Genomic DNA, 21,242 nt, shown 5'->3' with positions numbered 1-21,242 from the left:
GCGCTAACCTGGTGCGGGCGAGCGCGGTTGACGTGCTCGTGTGCGGGACGTACTGCCGCCTCATACCCCGATTGCCATCTCAACTTGTCGCAGACTATTTAGGTACGCAACGTTCGTTGACCTCTTACGTTAGTCAAATGTCTTATTTGCAAAGCATTACGAACTTTTAACAAATATAGGATTTTTTATTTTTTTCACTTTTTTTGTAGTATCTTATCAGTAATCATCATGTATAATAATTAGCACCTGGCTTTGTTTTTGCTAGCGGCTTAATAACATCCTGTATATTTTTCATTTCATTTTCACATTTGAATTTATTTTCACATTCGAAATCAATAAAATTACGAATGCAACGCAAAATTAAAAGCTTACTTTTAGACTTTTCAAATAAAACAATGTTTCCAAAATTCAACAAAGCATCGGGCATCATATAATAATCAATCAACTGTAAAATTAGAATTGTAAATTATTATTTTAGTGAGTGGAATCGAATTCGCAGCACATTACCGACTCGATTATGAATTAAAATAATAAATGGTCCAAGATCCCACTGCCGCCAGACGTTTCTTATGATTGTCGCTTTTTGAACTCACAAAAAATAACATACTGTAATATTTATCTTACTTATAAACTGTGTTGTAATTTTTATATTATGATACTCGGGGAAATAAACATAAAAATCAGCACTCAGACATTAAGAAAAGCGAGTAAGTACTTAATGTTTCTACGTGCCATTAGGAACTGATATCTTTAAATTAGCCCGAGGTATAAATAGTTCAATCCACGAAGACGCGCCCCACTATTTTTCGTGCGGGAAAACTACGGGGTGCGGGAGTAAATTTTACCCAATTTATCTTCGCGTGTGTGTGTGCGTGTGTGCCCAAATTGCTGTTCGGTGCATTACGATAGAATTTACTCTAACAGTAGGTACATAGCACACTTGCACTGTAAACGATTGGGACTAAAAGTGGGGCGCGTCATCATGGATTGAACTATCTATACAAGCTAGCAAATATGCGTACATTAAAAATACACTCTAGCACACATTTTGTTTCTCATAAAATAAGGAACGTCTGGCGGCATTGGAATCCTGCTCCATTATGACATTAATCATAATGAGACACTCACACATATTTGGATTAATGCTAATTTTCCACACAGCGAATTGAAATATGATTTTGCAGGTTCATATTTCTGCTCGCTGGGAAATCATTAACAACATGATTATTCATGTTCTGCTGTTAGAGACAGCTATCGTGTTTTTCAATAAGCACAACTTTTATTTAACACAAACTTTTGCCCGCAACTTCGTCCGCCTTATATAATTTATAGCCTAATCACTTACATAGTATACTTCACTTCACTTACATAGTTTTGTATTTTTTAAATTAATGAATTGATATTTTTTAGTAGCTGATGTCAATCCACGCGAGCAAAGTCCCACGACTTTGGATGGTCCCCGCGTGGATTTACAGTTTTCAAAATACCGCGGGAACTCTTTGATTTTCCGGGATAAAAAGTAGCCTATGTGTTAATCCAGGGTATAATCTATCTCCATTCCAAATTTCAGCCAAATCCGTCCAGTAGTTTTTGCGTGATTGAGTAACAAACATCCAAACATCCACACTTTCACATTTAGATTAGGATTAGGATTTTACATACTTACCTACCTAACCTACATATTATTATTTTAGTCACATTTCAAAATATCTTTTTAGCATGTCGGTGACGCGACCTTGAAGTTTTTACCCATTCCAAAATCGCTCAACTTGTCTTACATTTTCACTTCAACAATATTTATTGCAGTTACTGTAATAATGGTAAAAACTTACCTAGTTATCCTCATCATCATCATCATTATCAACTGATAGACGCCCACTGCTGGACATAGATCTCTTGCGAGAACTTCCACACGCCACGACCTTGCGCTGCCTGAATCCAGTGGCTCCCTGGGACTCATTTTATGTCGTCTGTCCATCTGTCATAAACAAATATAAAGTAGGTACTAGCCGTCTAGCCGATGCCCGCGACTTCATACGCGTGGATGTAGATTTTTAAATCCCATGGGAACTCTTTGATTTCATTTATTTATTTATTTTATTTATTTTTTGCAATCAACAGCGATATATACAATATAATTTTACATAATAACAGACTGAAAATAAGGCCAAATAGGATTACAATTTTTAATTTCTCGGGATAAAAAGTAGCCTATGTCACTTTCCAGGTCTTTAACTATACCCATGCAAAAATCACGTCGATCCGTTGCTCTGTTGCGACGTGATTGAAGGACAAACCAACAAACAAACACACTTTCACATTTATAATATGGGTACTGATTATTTTGACGGTTGCATCATCTTACTATTAGTAATTGGTGTTGCAGTCAGCCACAAATCTGTTATTAATAAAAGAAGCGATTCGAATCTACCTATAACAGATTTTTGGCGCGTGCTCGGAATTTTTTACACGTCCAATTTTATACTGCTATGGCTACGGCCTTGCTATAAAATAAAACCGTAGAAACGAGAACGCGCTATTAAAATTTATTTTCCACTCTGTTTTTACTAACACCACTTCTGCTCTTAGAACTTTTAATTACATAGTTGAACCGGCTCCATGTAACCGGAGTATAATTAAAATAATTTCAGTTTGAATACTAAATTTTCAATACGTTACACTGGTTTAGATTTCACTTTTCACTTTGTCCAGTCTTGTACAAAAGTGTTTGTTTGTGGCACTACCATAAAATAAATTCATTTTCTTCATTGACTTACTCGTATATATTACTTCGTATGGACAGGGTTATTGAATAAACAAAATGGCACCGACTCAGTGGTGCTTATGCACCAATGCAATCTCAGTGACGTCTGGATTCCAAATGGGTCGTTCATTAGTATCTAAGAGGTGGCGCTGATTTATTTGGTTTCTAAACAGTGAAAAATTTTGTTCGCTTGACCATATCATTTATATCGATGATTTTCTTACTTTTACTTTTACGCTACTTTAATTTTCTAAACTATTTTTATGCTATACTTAGTGCCTGATAAGCGATTAAAGATACGTTACGGTTACAGTTAAACATTGATCGTCAATAAAATAAATCGGTATGGATAAGTTGGTAATTGTTAACTTTGGATCAAAATTTTATGTTTAACTGGAGATAAATGGTATATTGCTTATTGACGTGTGCCAACCATCACTATCCGGAAAGGAAAGAGACCGTCATTCAGTCAGTCAGTTTCAGGACTTTGAATTTTATACATACCTAAAGATTTTCATGTCAGGCTGTAGACAGAAGTATCACGTATGCCTTAAACTAACTAACAGTAGAACAGACCTCTTCTAACGAATGCTCAGCGACATTCAAATATTGCCTTGTTGCATTCCAAATAGGCTGAGCGGACGTTGAAAGCGGATTCAAATTTTTCCGTGTACACAGTAAAAACTCCTGTGAAAGCTAACCTTTTTGGTGAAGCGCTTATTGGAGCCATAGAGTTAGGGTAGAAAATAGACGGAGCCAAAGTAAGCCAATATCGCTTAGTAATGAGAACACGTGTTATTAAAACTGCATTGATAGCTAGCGCTAGCCTCGCGTGCTAGCTACAGCGTGGGCCGCCACGTGTATTGGAATCGTAAGTGCAGTGAACACCAGTAGAGCTAAGATGCGGCATCTTTCTTGATTACAAATAAAACTAAGATTTACTTTCTTTGGGTAATGGCAGCGGCGCACAGCAAGACTAGGCAGGTGCGCGTTCTCCATGTTTTATACTGTACTGAGCACAGCTCTTCTCTCAAAATGAGAAGAATTTAGGCCATAAGCCGCCACGCTGGCCAAGTGCAGATTGGCAGACAAACCTTTGAGAACATCATTTTTTTTTTTTTTTTTTTTTTTTTTTTTTTTATTTATTCACAACTTAAAACTATCCTTACAGGCTAACCTAATACGATAGCTAAGTAAACTTAAATAACCCTACTTTATTTAAAAACTTAACAACAACGTTGTGGCCCTTATGAACTCGCCCAGTGAGCAGCTGAACAGGTCGATGTGTTCAGCGACCGAGTTGAGCGTGCAAGTCGCGCGCGTGAGCGGCGCCCGCTGCAGCAGGCAAGTGCGAGCGCGCGGTTGCGCCAGCAGTGGAGGCCTGCGTCTGCGTGACCCACTGTCGTTCGGCACGCAAAAGCGTAACTCCTTCAGGACAGCAGGGTTATGCACCTTCCCTCTTAGCACCTTAAATATGTGAAAAATATGGAAACTCAACACACACACACACCTAAAATCATGGAAACTCTCAGGTATGTAGGTTTCTTGACGATGTTTTCCTTAACCGTTAAAGCATTTTTTTTTATTCTAAGTTTATTTAATTGTTCAAAGACATATTTTAATGTAGGTACCGTACATACCACGATTCATTTGATGTTTTTATTTGTCGATATTTCAACCCAATTGCACGGGTCGTAGTCACTGAAACACACATAAAAATATTTTTGCTTAAGAACATAACTCCAAAAAATTAATGGTGCGTGCCCGGAATCCAACCCCGCCCTAAGAAATAGGAGACGGACATCTTAACCACTTGGCTATCACAACTATATTACTCACATAAAATTGGCTTCTTATCTGAATCCATCTATATTTTCCTTTACTTTATGACTTGCCCAATGAAATTAGCATAGTGATGAAAAATATTGGCCGTCCGTACACGTGTCGACCGCGCCCCCTATGCGCCCAATTTGCGGGTAGTTCCAAGTAAAGCAAAAATTACTTTTTAGAGTTCCGTACCCGAAGGGTGCCAACGGGACCCAATACTAAGACTCCGCTACTTTTATCCCGGAAAATCAAAGAGTTCCCACGGGATTTTTAAGAACCCAAATCCACGCGGACGAAGTCGCGGGCATCAGCTAATCTCTATATATAAAAATTAATTACTAAATGTGTTGGCCATCGCAAATCTCGAGAACAGCTGAACCGATTTCGCTAATTCTTTTTTTATAATATTCCTTGAAGTACGAGGATGGTTCCTACGGAGAGAAAATTTTTAAAAATTTGAATCGCCGGTTAGGCGGAACGAAGTTCGCCAGGGCAGCTAGTGTTATATAAAAAAGTTGAATGTACACGCTCAGTTGATACCTAGCATAAAGTAAATGTACTGATAGAAAAATAAAGGACATAACTCACACTAAACGTAACTAACAGAAAGTTTTATTAGCTACCCCTTTGCAGAATTTTCCAAACCTGCATGCAGGAGCTATTCGGGTTGAATGGAAGGAAGTCACAGTTAACAATTTGTCACGTAATATGAAGCTACAAAAATTCATGAAATTGTAGTAGCTCCCTGGAAAATTTACTCTATTTATATCTCGCGAGGAAACCGGGGAAGGAAGGCCAACCGCCGGGCAATTTCTGCGCGAAATAAATTTCTAGAACTTCCCTCCCGTGATGTTTAATCTAGAATTTTTCTTTGAATTATGTGGGCTATTTTATATTTGCAGTGTAAAATGGCGGGACTATCTTTTCTATTCTTTTTGCTATACTTAAATAATACAATAACCTAATCAGTTCCCTTATTATAAATGCGAAAGTGTGTTTGTTTGTTGGTTTGTCTTAAATCACGTCGCAACGGAGCAACGGATTGACGTGATTATTTGCATGGGTATAGATAAAGACCTGGAGAGTGACATAGGCTACTTTTTTAAAAATCTAATTCCACACGGACGAAGTCGCGGGCATCAGCTAGTAAATAATGTAATTAAAAATAAACAGTGGCTGACTGACTGACTCACTGATCTATCAACGCACAACTCAAACTGCTGGATGGATCGGCCTGTTTGACATGCAGATAGCTATGATATAGACAGAAAATTTTAAACCACTTAAATTTTTACTCCCTTGGTTGAATTTTCAAAAATCTTTTCTTACCAGATTTTACCATCATAATGGCTATCTGCGCCGAAACTGATCCCACCAGTAGTTCGGACTGTGCGTTGATAGATCAGTCAGTCAGTCACTCACCTTTACCTTTTATTTGTATTTAGAAGACTTACACGAGAGCCGTAGCTAGGTAAGTACAGTACGCGGCTGAAAGTAATGTACATCGACCTTTAGAAGAAGAAAGCGGATTTGTAGAGCGCTGTCCCTGTCGTTGAGACCGACAAAACGTCATAATAGGTATGAGTGACAGAGACAATGCTCTACAAAGCCGAAATGTCATTCTAAAGGCCGATGTACATACTTTCGGCCGCGTATTGTCTCGATTCAAGAACCAAGTAAGCCCGAGTTGATTAGTACTACCGTCAATTTTCCCTCCCAAAGTTAATTTTCCGAATCGAAAATCATAAAACCACCGTTGTTGAAATTGAGTTCATACATGACTTATAGCGAGTTTATTATTAATTCTGGACCATAAAACCGTTACGTTCGAATATAGTCTGAATTTTATGAGTATTTTTATTTCATACAACGCGAACGCTCGAATATAGAGTTACTGGAATAAAATGTTGATATAAAAACGCCGGATTGCTATTAGCTACAGTGTTTTGAATAATAATTGTGATTTTATTACTTTATCGATTCAACACTATTCAAACGAAGTGTTCGATTAACCTATTCCGCATGGGGATTTTGTTATGTTACAATGTCATTGAGTATAGAATATTATGTTTTTATTCAAGTAAACTTTTACAAGTGCTTTTGAATAATTTAAAAATCAATCAATGCGCGGTCAACTTAGAACACAACTAACACAATACCGTTTATTCTAATAGAATAACTAAAATAATCTGTACACGCAATAAAACGCGTTCCGCTAGTAGGTAACATTCATACGGAACTGTAGGGATTAAACTCCGTGCCGAGCGTTACCACATGCGTTAAATTTTGTGTTCTACTCCATCCCGGATTAGGAAGAGATTAGCTTCACTGTATCATTGTTTTGTTCGAGTGGAAACCTAATAGCAAATTAGTTGATTGCGATTAAAATTTAAGACAATGACTATTGTTATTGTAAGAATTGCAGAATAGCAATATACATCGTAGCCTAGTGGTTTTCCTAGTCGGGCCTTTACTTTATTATTGGAACGTTTAATATTACATTTACTAGAAAAGTTTATGCTAGGACCAAACGAGCATACACATCCTATTTTTTATTTATTAATATTTTTTTATTTTTAACCAGATGACAGACTTTGCGTGGATTTAGGTTATTTAAAATACCGTCTCGGGATACAAGTTATCTTTGTACCAAATTTCATCAAAGTTGGTTCAACGGATGGGCCGTGAAAAGATTGCTAGACACATTTCCTCATATTTTATAATATTGAGTATGAATTGCAGTCCCGCGCAATGCTGAAGCGAGACGAATCCACGCTTTGTACAACTGATCATCAAAAGCAATGTATGAAAACATTTGGAGACGCAGTGATGACCCGTTGTGCATTGAAGTCACGTAGCTCCGACGCGACCACGGCACGGCACACTCGTAAATAACACTAATGACACCCGACTGCCAACCGCAACGACACGCTGTGCGGAAAAACGTTATCATATTGCGAAAAACCATCGAAAAACTATAAATAGCACAGATATTTACTTGTTATGGAGCTGGTTTATAATTGATTCCCACGGCTTTGCCCACGTGGATTTCGGTTTTTAAAAATCTTTCGGAATCCCGTCCCCAGATGCAAGTTGAAAATATAATGGAAACTTTTGTTTTCCGGGACAAAAAGTAGCCTATATTACCGTCCCGGGAATCGTGTTATCTTTGTACCAAATTTCGTTATAATCAGTCATCAAAAGCAATCTATGAAAACATTGGCGACGCAGTGATGACCCGTTGTGCATTGAAGTCACGTAGCTCCGACGCGACCACGGCACGGCACACTCGTAAATAACACTAATGACACCCGACTGCCGACCGCAACGACATACTGTGCGGAAAAACGTTATCGTATTGCGAAAAACTATAAATGGTATTGCTATTAACTTGTTATGAAGCTAGTTTTATAATTTATTCAGTAACTACTGCAAACGAGTTATCATCTATTTACTCTGTTACTAGCTACCCGCCCAGGCTTCGCATTACAATTTTCGTAGGGATTTTTCAAAATAAAATATAACCTATGTCACAACTTAGAAACTTTTATCTCTTTATTATACTAATTATTATAGATAAGTATAGATAAAAATATTTTTCGCGGTCCACGTTAGATTGAAAAGTAGAGTAGTAAGCTAATGTTGAGATGGCAATCGGGGTATGAGGCAGGGGACGCAACGCACACCCACGTCCCTCACGTCACCCGCGCTATCCCGCACCGGGTTAGCGCAGGGCTGTGTGGGTGTGCGGGGCATCCCCACCCCGAATGCCATCTTGACCTGTCGCGTACTATAGTTACACAACCACAAACTCTTTATCCCTTTACAAGCATATAATAGGACAGTGACAGATCGACTGTACAAACGTTCTTTCATTTCAATTCCGAGCCATGCATCAGTGTCGCCGCAGTGTTAATTAGACGGCACCTGCATTAGTTCCGCACAGTGGGGATTCCTGGTTTATCTCGACACGCTGTTTGTTGTATACCTAGTACCTTTTCATTCGAGGGGGAAATCTTCTTAAGATACCCACTCGGGTTATGTGGGATTTCTACCCACTAAAACCCCATCGGTGGCTCTCTTCAGCGCGTTATTGAGAGGCTCCGGAGACTCTAAAGAACGTACCCGGTGCCTTACTCGCGCGACGCCCGTTGGACTCATCCTGAAGAGCGTTCCACTCGCGACCTCGAAGTCCTAGTGCCAGGGACTATTGGATAGACGGATCAGGACGTGGATCAACGCCGCAACTTCGAGCAGGATCTGCTCGTTCGAGAATACCTAGTACCTACAACCAAGAAAACTTCTGTAGAGTAACCAGAGAGTGGTCGTATTTGTAAATGTATTGATTTCTTGCAAAATGGCCTGATTCCATTTGGTATAACTGGTGGTGTGTGGCACAACGTTCAAAAAATTCTTTCTTTCTTTCTTACTTTACAGGGGGGTTCAGACGTACTGAAATAAACCGACTTATTGATATAGGTACCTACTTGGGACCTTTCATTTGATATGATAGGTATAGTTCCCCCAAAAGTGATTCTCATGTTCAAAATTATTATTTTACATAACAGGGTACATCCACCACCAAAGTTTTATGTCTAGTGGGTACAAAGCAAATTGGCTGTGACAGAATGACAGACAGACAGGCACAGAGTGAATTTTTCATTCAGAAGTACCTACAGAAGCCTAAACACAATCCAAATCCACTCGAAAAATGTCTTGAGATAAAGCGTGTAATCAAATTACTACATACTTTTTAGTTTCGTATTGGTTTTAACACTTCTACTTAGTTTTGAAAATCGACTAAAAGCATTGGTTCGATTTGCTATTCTGTGTCGGCATACGCTTGATCGCAACCTCACGATGCGATAGATAGAATTTCGATGAAGATGGAATTTCGCACATAGATTTGTCATGCCTAGGCTTACGTATTACCGAGAAGGCCCGAGTTATATCAGACCGACGAGTAATATTCCGCCAGGCTGAATCGTTTAATCTTGTAGAGTGGTTTAATTAAACATAAACAACGTATGTGACGACGGTGTCTGGAGTTTATACCGAGATACCTTCTCGACTCTTAGGTTGATCGCATACTACCGCAAGAGGCGCGAGAGCCGTAAGAGGCACACAAGCACTAGAGGCACAAAAGGCGTAAGAGATGCAAAAGTCGCAAAATGCCCAGGCAATGCAATACACTTTTCGATGCGATTCTTATGCAATGGGTAGAAATCAGCAAATAAATGATTTGATTTCATTTTGAATTGATGATCATTGTACACTTTTGATACGAGACCGCATCATCGCCCTTAATTTTTACGACCTACTGAAAAAACCGCGGCTCTTGGATTTTATAGCACAGTATGTGTGCGATCAGCTTAAACCAATACATACCTTCGCTTACCTTGTACCTAAAATCCGCCCTTTATTTACGAGGATCGATTTCGGGACTACCGTTATTATGTTTACGGTAATAGGTACATATAACACGCTCAAATATGTATCGATCAACGTGGCATACACCAGTCCGTAATATCATCCATGGAACTAGGAATTAGCTTAGCTTATTAATAAGCTGTTGTTACATCACCAGATATTAAGTACCTATGTTATTGAACTAACTTGGAACTTGGATTTTCTCTACGTGATCTAATCAGAAATTAGGAAAGAGTAGGAGTAAACATAACTCAACGGAATGTGAAGCTAAAGTGAGAACAAGCAGGTCACATAGTTCAAAAGAAACCAGCCAAGTGTGAGTCAGACTTGCGCACCGAGGATTCCGTATTACAGTAAATTTTTCGACATTTTGCACGATAAATCAATAACGATTATGCATAAAAATAATTAAAAATCTGTTTTGGAATGTACAAGTAAAGCCTATTTCCTACAAGAGAGCTATGTCCAGCAGTGGACGTCTAACGGTTGATGATCATGATACACTTTTGAAACCAGACTACAACATTACCCTTAATTTTTACGACCTACTGAAAAACGCGGCTCTTGGGTTTTATAGTACAGTATGTGTGCGATCAGCTTAAACCAATACATACCTTTGCTTACCTTGTACCTAAAATCCGCCCTTTATTTACGAGGATCGATTGCGGGACTACCGTTATTATGTTTACGGTAATAGGTACATATAACACGCTCAAATATGTATCGATCAACGTGGCATACACCAGTCCGTAATAACATCCATGGAACTAGGAATTAGCTTAGCTTATTAATAAGCTGTTGTTACATCACCAGATATTAAGTACCTAAGCAACCGCCGAGTTTCTTGCTGGTTCTTCTCGGTAGGAAAGGCATTCTGAACCAGTGGTAGATGCATCCGACTATTCGAAAGTACTTGTAAAAGTTTATTCGAATAAAAAAGATTTTTATTTTATTTTTTTTATTTATGTTATTGAACTAACTTAGAACTTGGAAATTCTCTACGTGATCTATTTAGAAATGAGGAGTATCAGAGAGCTCAACGGGTTGCGAAGCTGAAGTAGCAATGGGCACTGGGCAGGGCACATAGTTCAAAAAACCGATGGACGTTGGGGTTCTAAGTTGGTGACCTCGCATCGGAAAGCACAGTGTTAGAACACCACTACTAGATGGACTTCAGAGAGCCACTGAATTTAGGCGGCGCAAGACCGTGGCGTGTGGAAGTCCCTACAAGAGACTTATGTCCAGCAGTGTATTCGATTACACTTATCGGTTGATGATGATAATCGCTATATAAAAAATGAATCGCTAATTGTGTTGCTGAATGCAAATATTGAGAACACCTGACCCTGTTTTCGCTAATTCTTTTTTATAATATTCCTTGAAGTACGAGGATGGTTCTTACGGAGAGAAAGATTTAAAAAATAGCCTGGAAAAGATTCGACTGTTAGGCGGTACGAAGGTCGCCGGCGCAGCTAGTAGGTATACTATAAAATTAGCTTTTAAAATCATTGATGTAGAAAAACGCTTGAAATGATATACATAATATGTTACAAGTTACGAATAGTAAAAATATAATTTTATTTACCCCAATTTGCAGCACTTTACGACGTAAACTGTGGAACAAACGGGCATTACGTACTGCAATGTGGAACAGCCATTCGCCGACCGTTGACCGGATGAATACCGAAAATGTTGTAGACATCTTTCAATATTTTATCAGGCAACATTATAATTCAAAACATGTATTATGAATTTTTTCATCAATGTCGCAAGAGGGGTTAAATACAGAACAAGCTCAAAAGGTTCAAAATCCACAAGAAGCGCAAAAGGCGCAAAATCCACAGAGGTTTAAACCCCAAAAAATGCAAAAAAGGCTTTAAATCCGCAAGAGTCACAAGAGACAACCGAACAGAAAAAGCCGAATAGTAAGTAGATAGACGAGTAGAAAAGCATACTTAAAGCATAAATTCAATTACCCCAATTTCCAGGACTCTACGACGTAAACTGTGTAACAAACGGGCATTACGTACGTCATTACCGCGTCGAGGTGTTTCATGAAGTAAGACGTGACTGCAATGTGGAACAGCCACTCGCCGACCGTTGACCGGATGAATACCGAAAATGTTGTTGACATCTGATTGCAATATTTTATTAGACAACAACACAATTTTAATATGAGACTAGGTTTTCTCGCGACACTGAGAGACGTTTTTCCTATATTTTATCCAGGGAAATAACTTAAAAACAGGTCTCTCTCTGCTATGTAATCCCATACAAATGACAGAGACGAAAACCCCGGTAGGCGTTAACCATTTTGATACACAAAAATAAATATACAAGTACAACAAGATTAAAAAAGACGATGCAACTCGGCTTCTCACTCGGTGAGTATAGTCCATACAAAATAAGTTTTCACGCGCCATTTTAACTCTATGTGTCAACTGTCATGACAAAAGTACGGATCCACCTTTAAAATAAGTACTAAAATCGTACTTTTGACATGAAATTTGACACATAAATTTACAATGGCGCGTGAGAACTGATTTGTACGCGTAAGATAGGTATAGGTATAAATCCCGCAAATTGCTAATACGCGTGGCCGCCATTTTAGCTGATGGTATATTTTTATTTCGCGTCATTTCGATGATAATGAGACATGGTTCCAGCGCAACAGCAATTTGCGGGATTCAGACTTTACAGTTAATTTGATGAACACAATAATTTCAAATCAAAGTTCTTTCAGATCAACATTTCAAAATTGCAATTTAACTCGGTAAAAGTGAGACACGAGCTCCGTCAAAACTGTATGTTTGTCATGTTTATATAATGTTTCAGTGGAAACTCACAGTTATGAAATTCAGTCGACAGGAAGTTCATAAATGATGCTACGAGTACATTCCTGCGAGAACTTTCGCTGCGAGCCTGGAAAACGTTTTATTTGTATGAACTTTTGGTTTACTGAAATTGGGGTATTTACGTAACTGTTGCAATGCCGAAACGATTTCATTTCTCCAATAATTTGTTCACTGTAATGATGCCATTGATGGCAGATTGTAATTGGACTTTAATATTTTTAAGACCCTATGTACATACAATTTTGCAATTAATAAACTTATCTATCTATCTATCTATCTATCTATTATTTTTGAAGTTTCTGTTATTTTATTTCTTGTTGTTTCTGTTATTCTATTTTTTGTTGTTTCTGTTGTTTTATTTCTTGTATTTTTTTTTAATTTAATTATAATGTGTACTTAGGTATTATTGTAAATAAATGAGAGATTTAAAAATTACAGTTTTTCTTTTAGATCAACATTTTATTTCTATGAAATTTTGGTTTACTGTAATTGGGATACCTATTTACGTGAATGGTGTAACACTGAAACAATTTTATTTCTCCAATTTATAGTTCGCGACAGGTCGATTGCCAATCGGGGTAAGGGGTGGGGGGACACCCCACACGTCCGTCACGCCTTCTTATTAAATACTATTTATATGAAAATTGCCTTGACTTCGATTCACCTGATGCTAATATACAACATAGTACGCAAATTCAAAAACTAACTGACCCGCCCCGGCTTCAATCGGGTGGAGTTTAGAAAATTGAAGGGGAGGTTGAATTAAATTTTTCTCTCCGTAAGAACCATCCTCGTACTTCAAGGAATATTATAAAAAAAGAATTAGCGAAATCAGTTCAGCTGTTCTCGCGATCAGCAACACATTCAGCGATTCATTTTTATATATAGAGATAAGTCATAACTTAAGAGCCGCTATAGCCTGGTGGTTAAGAAGTCTGCTTCCTATTTAGGAGGTCTGGGGTCCAATTTACGTACCTCTAAAACAGAAATGTGTACTGAATTTCAACTTAATTGATCCAGTAGGTTCGAAAAAAACTGTTTTTTTTCGGAAGTACGGAACCCTAAGAGAAGTGTCTTATCATAAACATTAAATAGAGTTAAGCAATAGCATATCTTTGAAGTTTCTAAAAGCGTTTTGCGTCGTGGCAAGCTTTTGGTGCCGTAAAAGAATACGTGACTCGTTCAACGCCTTGTATAGAATACCTAGAAGTTTGAAAGTTGCATCACTATGAAATGCTTCAGGTTTCCGTTCGTCCACGAACTAATCTCGCTTTATGAGCATTTCTCGGATGAGAGGAAAACAAAACACGCGCCAGAAAATAATGTACATCAACCTTTAGAAGAAGATAGAGGATTTGTAGAGCATTGTCTCTGTCGTTGAGACCCACTAAACGTCATATAGGTATGAGTGACAGAGACAACGCTCTACAAAGCCGAAATGTCATACCAAAGGCCAATGTACTTCATTTTCGGCCGTGTACTGTAGGTACATAATATAATGATATATACAACATAAAAGGAAAAACTGCCTGACTGACTGAATAACTGACTGATCTATCAACGCACAGCTCAAACTACTGAATGGATCGGGCTGAAAGGCATGCAGATAGCCTATTATGACGTAGACATTCGCTAAGAAACGATTTTTGAAAATTCAGTCCTGAAGGGGGTATAGTAGGGGTTCAAAATTTGTGTAGTCCACGCGAACGAAGTCCCGCGCATCGTAAAATTTAAAATAATAATAATCAGTTGAAGTGGTTCACTACATGGTAGCATATCGCTACGTATTGTGAAAATGTTTCCACCATAGTTCATCGGGATGAATTTTTCATTATTTTCTGAAAATGTTTTTATATTAAGAGTGAGTTAAGTTGAGCTTCCTGAAAGCGTTTTGGTGCCGTAAAAGAATACGTGACTTGTATAGAATAGAAGTTGCATCGCTGTGGAAGGTATCAGGTTTCCGTTCGTCCACGAACTAATCTCACTTTACGGCCGGTTCCCGGATGAACAGAGATGCTTAGCATGAGATTTCATATCTCACCAACGTTCATAGAATTCGAGTGTGTCGCAACAATAACTTTAGAGTAAAATAGACCTAAACGATCATAATTTAAAGTCAAAAATTCAGTAGGTACCATCGATTTCACGTTTCCGCTTGACTGCTGACTGTAAATTAACGAACTTAAGCTTTATAACAATGACGTTAAGTCTATTTTGCTTTACCGCTGAATTGATTTGACAGTTGAGACAACTACGCAGTTGAGAGTGACCGATATAACGGTTTGCGAAGCTGAAGTGGCTAAAAACCCATAGAAGTTGGGGTTCTAAGGTTCCAGCGTTGGCAGATGACGCTGGATTCAGGCGGCGCAAGACCATGGCGTGGGGAATAATAAATCTAAATATGTAAAAGGAAAAGGTGACTGACTGGTCTATCAACGCACAGCTCAAACTACTGGACGGATCGGGATGCAATTTGGCATGCAGATAGCTATTATGACGTAGGCATCCGCTAAGAAAGGATTTTCAAAAATTCAAACCCTAAGGGGGTTTTTGAATCGTAGGTACTGTAAAAACTGAAATCTGCACATTTTTCCAAATCGGAAGACAGGCACCTGGTCATGTCCTTTGCATGCCCATGCCCATCATATGGCGAATAGAACTTAGACTGTTACAAAATCACTGTATTAACTACTCTGTACCTGCAATCCTGCAATACGGTATTTGACAACTAGTCAAATCAGTAACTTTTTATCAAACGTCAAAACGCGCGCTTAGTATGCGAGATTCTATGGAATACCGGTGTGTGACGTCACAATCATTTGACGTGCTTTTTTTAGTTTAATCGATAATTTAAAAAGGACGTGGATTTAACGTATTTTGGAAGGAAGACCCTCTATTTAATAATCACTGAAAAATAATTTATTTTTGATGTAGTCAAATACCCAATTTCAACTTTGGTGCTCGAATTCTATCAACGTTGGCGAGATGTAAAGTCTCATACTAAAGCACGGTGAACACAAAATTTAACGCGTGCGGTAATAGCCCCGGGCTGGCTTTAATCCCCATAGTTCAGCTGTTCGGATTTTACTACCAGATACGTTTTATTGCGTGTACAGATTACATTGCGCGTCCACCTATCCGGGAAACGGTTTTGAAGTTCATTGCATTGTTCTTACAGTGGATGAATAAAATTGTTTTAAATAGCGAAAGTAGTAAATAAAAACCGGCCAAGTGAGTGGCGGGCCACGCGCAGTGTAGGGTTCCGTAGTCACAATTAACCTCGAAAAACAGATATAACTCAACCTGTGAACCCTACTTAGCCATGATAGTTTTCCTTTAAAATTGATTATTCTATATACTACCATTTGGCCTGATAGAGGAGAGGGCACTTGACTCTAATAAAAATTAGCACTTTAAAACATCATATTTTACAAACGGATCCAGAGATCGAAAAATGATGTTCCCACACCCACAGTATTTTTAAAAGACCTATTCAACGGATACCCTACAAAAAAAATATTTATCACAATTTTATTCCAAATCTGTTCAGGCCTTAAGCTTATTATAAAAACGTATAGAGTCTGGTGTGACTGACTGACTGAAAGTGACAGACTGACTGACTGATCTATCAACGCACAGCTCAAACTACTGGACAGATCGGTCTTAAATTTGGCATGCATCGGGCTTAAATTCAACTCCTAAGGGGGTGAAATAGCGAGGTTTGCGCGGACGAAGGGGCGCGGGCATAAGCTAGTTAGTTATATAATATCTTAGCACATAGGATTTAAATAATGTAATTTTTTTTGTAAGACTCTGTTGGTGGTTCGATAAAAAAAATTACAACACCTTGGGATCCCCACGTGCATTGACTTTTTCGACCTATGGTGCCATTTCAGCTTTGCAATTCACAAATGGTTGAATAAATTGACGAAACTGTACCTAAGCTCTGGTGGAATCAATATTGGTTACCGATGTGAATTTCAATTCCGTAATAGAGGCCTAAATAGACGAAACACATGTACGAAGGATTTAGGTAGGCTTTCGTGGTCGGCGTGCTCTGTTAGCCCCCATGTTGTAACTGAACGGATAAATGTACCAGGTTTATACTTATCTGATTTTCGCATGTGGGTTTACCTGCTTAATGTCCTTCAGAACAAGTGATTTTTTGCATGGCTATAGTAAAAGACCTGGAGAGTGACATAATATACGCCTCGATAGCTCAACGGTTAAAGGAGTCGACTGAAAACCGAAAGGTCGCCGGTTCAAATCCCACCCGTTGCACTATTGTCGTACTTACTCCTAGCACAAGCTTTACGCTTAACTAGAGGGGAAAGGGGAAAATTAGTCAGCAACTTGGCTAATATTCTTTTTGATAAAAAAAATGCTTCTTTTATTTCGGAATATCAAAGAATTCCCACAGGATTTTAAAAAACCTAAATCCACGCGGCATCAGCTAGTAATTAGTATTTTCAACTTTCAAAGTAAAATTTCTATATCGAGTGGGGTATCATATGAAAGGGCTTTACCTGTAGATTTTAAAACAGATTTTTATTTATTTTTACGCGTAATAGTTTTTGATTTAAGATAAAGAAAAAATAAGACTGTAGTACGGAACCCGAGCGCGAGTCTGACTCGCACTTGGCCGGTTTTTTATTCAGATACAAGTTAGCCCTTGACTGCAATCTCATCTGGTGGTATAAGTGATGAAGCAGTCCAAGATGGAAACGGGCTGACCTGGAGCTGGTGAGGCGGCTTTTATTAAACCCATACCCCTTTGGTTTCTACCAGAACGCTAAATCGCTTGGCAGCACGGCTCTACCGGTAGCCACGGCCGAAGCCTTCCATCAGACCAGACCAGAGATTTAGAAATTATAAGATTCCAAACTCCTGCCAGCCATCCTCCATATAGCTGTGATAGCCTAGTGGTTAGGACGTCCGCCTTTAAACCGGAGGTCGGGGGGTCGATCCTCTAACTTTTTGGAGTTATGTGCGTTTAAAGTACTTACTTAAATATCACTTGCTTTAACGGTGAAGGAAAACATGTGAGAAAACCTGCATACCTGAGAGTTCTCCATAATGTTCTCAAAGGTGTGTGAAGTCTACCAATCCGCACATGGCTAGCGTGGTAGACTATGGCCAAACCCTTCTCACTCTGAGAGGAGACCCCGTGCGCAGCCGGCGATGGGTTGATCATGATGATGAAACTCCTGCCGGGAATCGAACCCGGGACCTCCCACTAATAAGACCACTGAGGTTGACACAATTGAGGTTGTTAATATGGTCGTCGTATCTAGTCAAATCTAGTAGATTAATGCTTACTTACAAATTAAACTTTGATTAAACGAGATTTAATCGCAGATGAGTTGGCGTCTCCTAGGTCACCGCTTTCTATCTTAGAACAATCTAGCAACTAATTAAAGAAAAACTAATTTCAAATTCTATCCAATGAAGTGTATTTAACATAAAATAAAGTTCCCTCCTCTATACTCGAAGTACGGTCTACGGACTATAAAGTAGCCAACATAATTCAAAGAAAAATTCCAGATTAAACATCAGGGACGAAACCAGTGATGGGGCATTTCACAGGTAGCATGTAAAAGTATGTGAAAAGCCTTTTTATATTATGTCACACTAGTTATTTATACTTCAAGAAGCCTATGGAAAATCACGATGGAAAATCTTATAAAGTTGAAAAAAAATACATTTATTTTAATAAACTACACGAGCTTGAATGCTAAAGGATGAGCGAGCGCGAACTCTCGTATTGATTCTAGTTAAATTAGCAATAATAATAGAAAGGCATTCCGAATCAGTGCTAGATGCATTTGACGATTCAAAAGTACTTGCAAGTTGTAAAATTTTAATTGAATAAAAAACATTTTTACTTTATGTATTTATTTATCTATTAACTAGCTTATGCTCGCGACTTCCCGCGTGGACTACACAAATTTCAAACCTCTATTTCACCCCCTTAGGGGTTGAATTTTCAAAAATCCTTTCTGAGCGGATGCCTACATCATAATAGCTATCTGCATGCCAAATATTAGCCCGATCCGTCCAGTAGTTTCAGCTGTGCGTTGATAGATCAGTCAGTTAGTCAGTCAGTCAGTCACCTTTTCCTTCTTATATTTAGATGAGGCAAATATTTTTTTACGGAATGTGAACTTTCGCACTTACGAAAACATGACGTAATTTCACTTTCCTTTAAAAACTACCTATATAATAATATATCAGTAAAAAATATCGATCATGATCATAATTCCTGCAAACAATTATGCAAGTGCGAAAATAAATTCTTAAGTCACATCATCACTACCCATCAATAGCTGTGATAGTCAAGCGTGTGCCTAGTGAAAAAAAGCTTAGCCGTGAAAAATCACCTGCGGAATCACTGCGATGAAAAATAATGATTTCCAAATGGAAATGATTTAAATGTAGCATAGTTGCCATCTCTAGACGGGACGGTCGCAAGTTTATTCCTTGCTAGAAATTGCTGGCGGTTGCCTCTACTTCCGACGTTGCCTCGTGAGATATAAATAAGGCAAATTTCCTTCATCCCACTACTACTATATTATGAGTTTTGGTACCTTAGCATATATTGTGTGGACATGTATGACTTCGTTCTTGTGACTTATTGAGTACTAGCTTATGCCCGCGACTTCGTCCGCGTGGACTACACAAATTTTAAGGCCTCAATAGCTCAACCGGTATAGGAGTGGACTGAAAACCGAAAGGTCGACGGTTCAAACCCCGCCCGTTGCACGATTGTCGTACCTACTCCTAGCACAAGCTTGACGCTTAATTGGAGATGAAAGGGGAATATTAGTCATTTAAAATGGCTAATATTCTTTAAAAAAAAAACTCTTTAACTATGAGATTTTAACATGAGCTTAATAAAATGTCATACAGCTAATTGCAAAAATATTAACTTCAAAACTACTTTATAACTAACTAACTACTAACTAACGCGATTTTGGTGTCTTACATGGCATCAGCTACTTAGTCTTACCGTAACAATATCAAGAAAAGGACACATTTACACTAGTCTTTTTGACGACCTCCCTGGCGCAGTGGTGAGCGCTGTGGTCTTAATAGTGGGAGGTCCCGGGTTCGATTCCTGGCAGGGGTTTGGAATTTTATAATTTCTAAATTTCTGGTCTGGTCTGGTGGGAGGCTTCGGCCGTGGCTAGTTACCACCCTACCGGCAAAGCCGTGCCGCCAAGCGATTTAGCGTTCCGGTACGATGCCGTGTAGAAACCAAAGGGGTATGGGTTTAATAAAAAAAAACTGCCATACCCCTTCCAGGTTAGCCCGCTATCATCTTAGACTGCATCATCACTTACCACCAGGTGAGATTGCAGTCAAGGGCTAACTTGTATCTGAATAAAAAAAAATAAAAAAAATTCTACTAGTCTAGTATTTAGTCAAACCTTGTATGTTAGGCTCTTGTTTAAATTCTAGGGCAGCACTAAACTTATATGTTGTTATTTCAATAGGTACCTACTTGTTTTCGGCCCTTTTCTAAAAATATTTAAAAAATGCTTCCTTTAAATTTAGTGTAGGTAAGAAGAGAAGTATATCAGAATCGGCGCCAGTATTTCATAAAAATACTCCCAAAGATGAACATTAAACTCGAACGAGAGGGGAAACTTTATTATGAAATTCTGTCTCCAGCCCCGGTGCAACCAGCGAATGTTATGAGAAAAATTGCAGAGGAAAGTGTTGCGAGCTATTTGATGAATTCATTGCGACACTACAGATAAAGTAGGTATAAGTCCCGCAAAATTGCTGTTGCGCTGGAACCATGTCTCATTACAATCGAAAAGACGTCATTTTGACCTCATTTGACGTATATGTAAGTAAAAATATACCATCAGGTCGAAACTTCAGTCTAGTGCTGAAGTCACTAAAATGGCGGCCACACGCGTTAGCAATTTGCGGGACTCATATAGGAAAAATTAATCCTACTAATATTATAAATGTGAAAGTGTGGATGTTGGAATGTTTGGATGTTTGGATGTTTGGATGTTTGGATGTTTGGATGTTTGGATGTTTGTTACTCAATCACGCAAAAACGGCTGAACGGATTTGGATGAATTTTGGAATGGAGATAGATTATACCCTGGATTAACACATAGGCTACTTGTTATCCCGGAAAATCAAAGAGTTCCCACGGGATTTTTAAAACCTTATTCCACGCGGACGAAGTCGCGGGCATCAGCTAGTATTAAATAAATGTTATTAGTTACTAGCGACCCGCCCTGGCTCCGCGCGGGTGCAATGTAGATACCTACTTACGACCTTTTTGACGACCTCCTTGGCGCAGTGGTAAACGCTTTGGTCTTATTAGTGGGAGGTCCCGGGCT

General features: G+C 38.7%; 2 protein-coding genes and 1 long non-coding RNA gene across 3 annotated transcripts in view; 2 read left to right on the top strand and 1 right to left on the bottom strand.

Moving 5' to 3' along the window:
* Nucleotides 1–21,242, top strand: part of LOC117990869 (uncharacterized) — a 199,080-nt gene that overhangs the window by 127,159 nt on the left and 50,679 nt on the right. The window lies entirely within an intron of this gene.
* Nucleotides 6,423–21,242, bottom strand: part of LOC138403561 (uncharacterized) — a 209,535-nt gene continuing 194,715 nt past the window's right edge. Inside the window, exon 3 of the mRNA XM_069504680.1 lies at nucleotides 6,423–6,562. Coding sequence (XP_069360781.1) covers nucleotides 6,528–6,562 — 35 coding nt within the window. The 3' untranslated portion in view covers nucleotides 6,423–6,527. The remainder of the gene's footprint in view (nucleotides 6,563–21,242) is intronic.
* LOC138403569 (uncharacterized) lies at nucleotides 11,646–13,051 on the top strand. Its single transcript, XR_011237829.1, has 3 exons — nucleotides 11,646–11,946; nucleotides 12,010–12,405; nucleotides 12,857–13,051. It is a non-coding gene; the product is annotated as an uncharacterized lncRNA (long non-coding RNA).

Source organism: Maniola hyperantus, chromosome 18 (genome assembly GCF_902806685.2).
Source record: "Maniola hyperantus chromosome 18, iAphHyp1.2, whole genome shotgun sequence".
NCBI lineage: Eukaryota > Metazoa > Arthropoda > Insecta > Lepidoptera > Nymphalidae > Maniola > Maniola hyperantus.
This window is presented reverse-complemented; position numbering and strand designations above follow the sequence as displayed.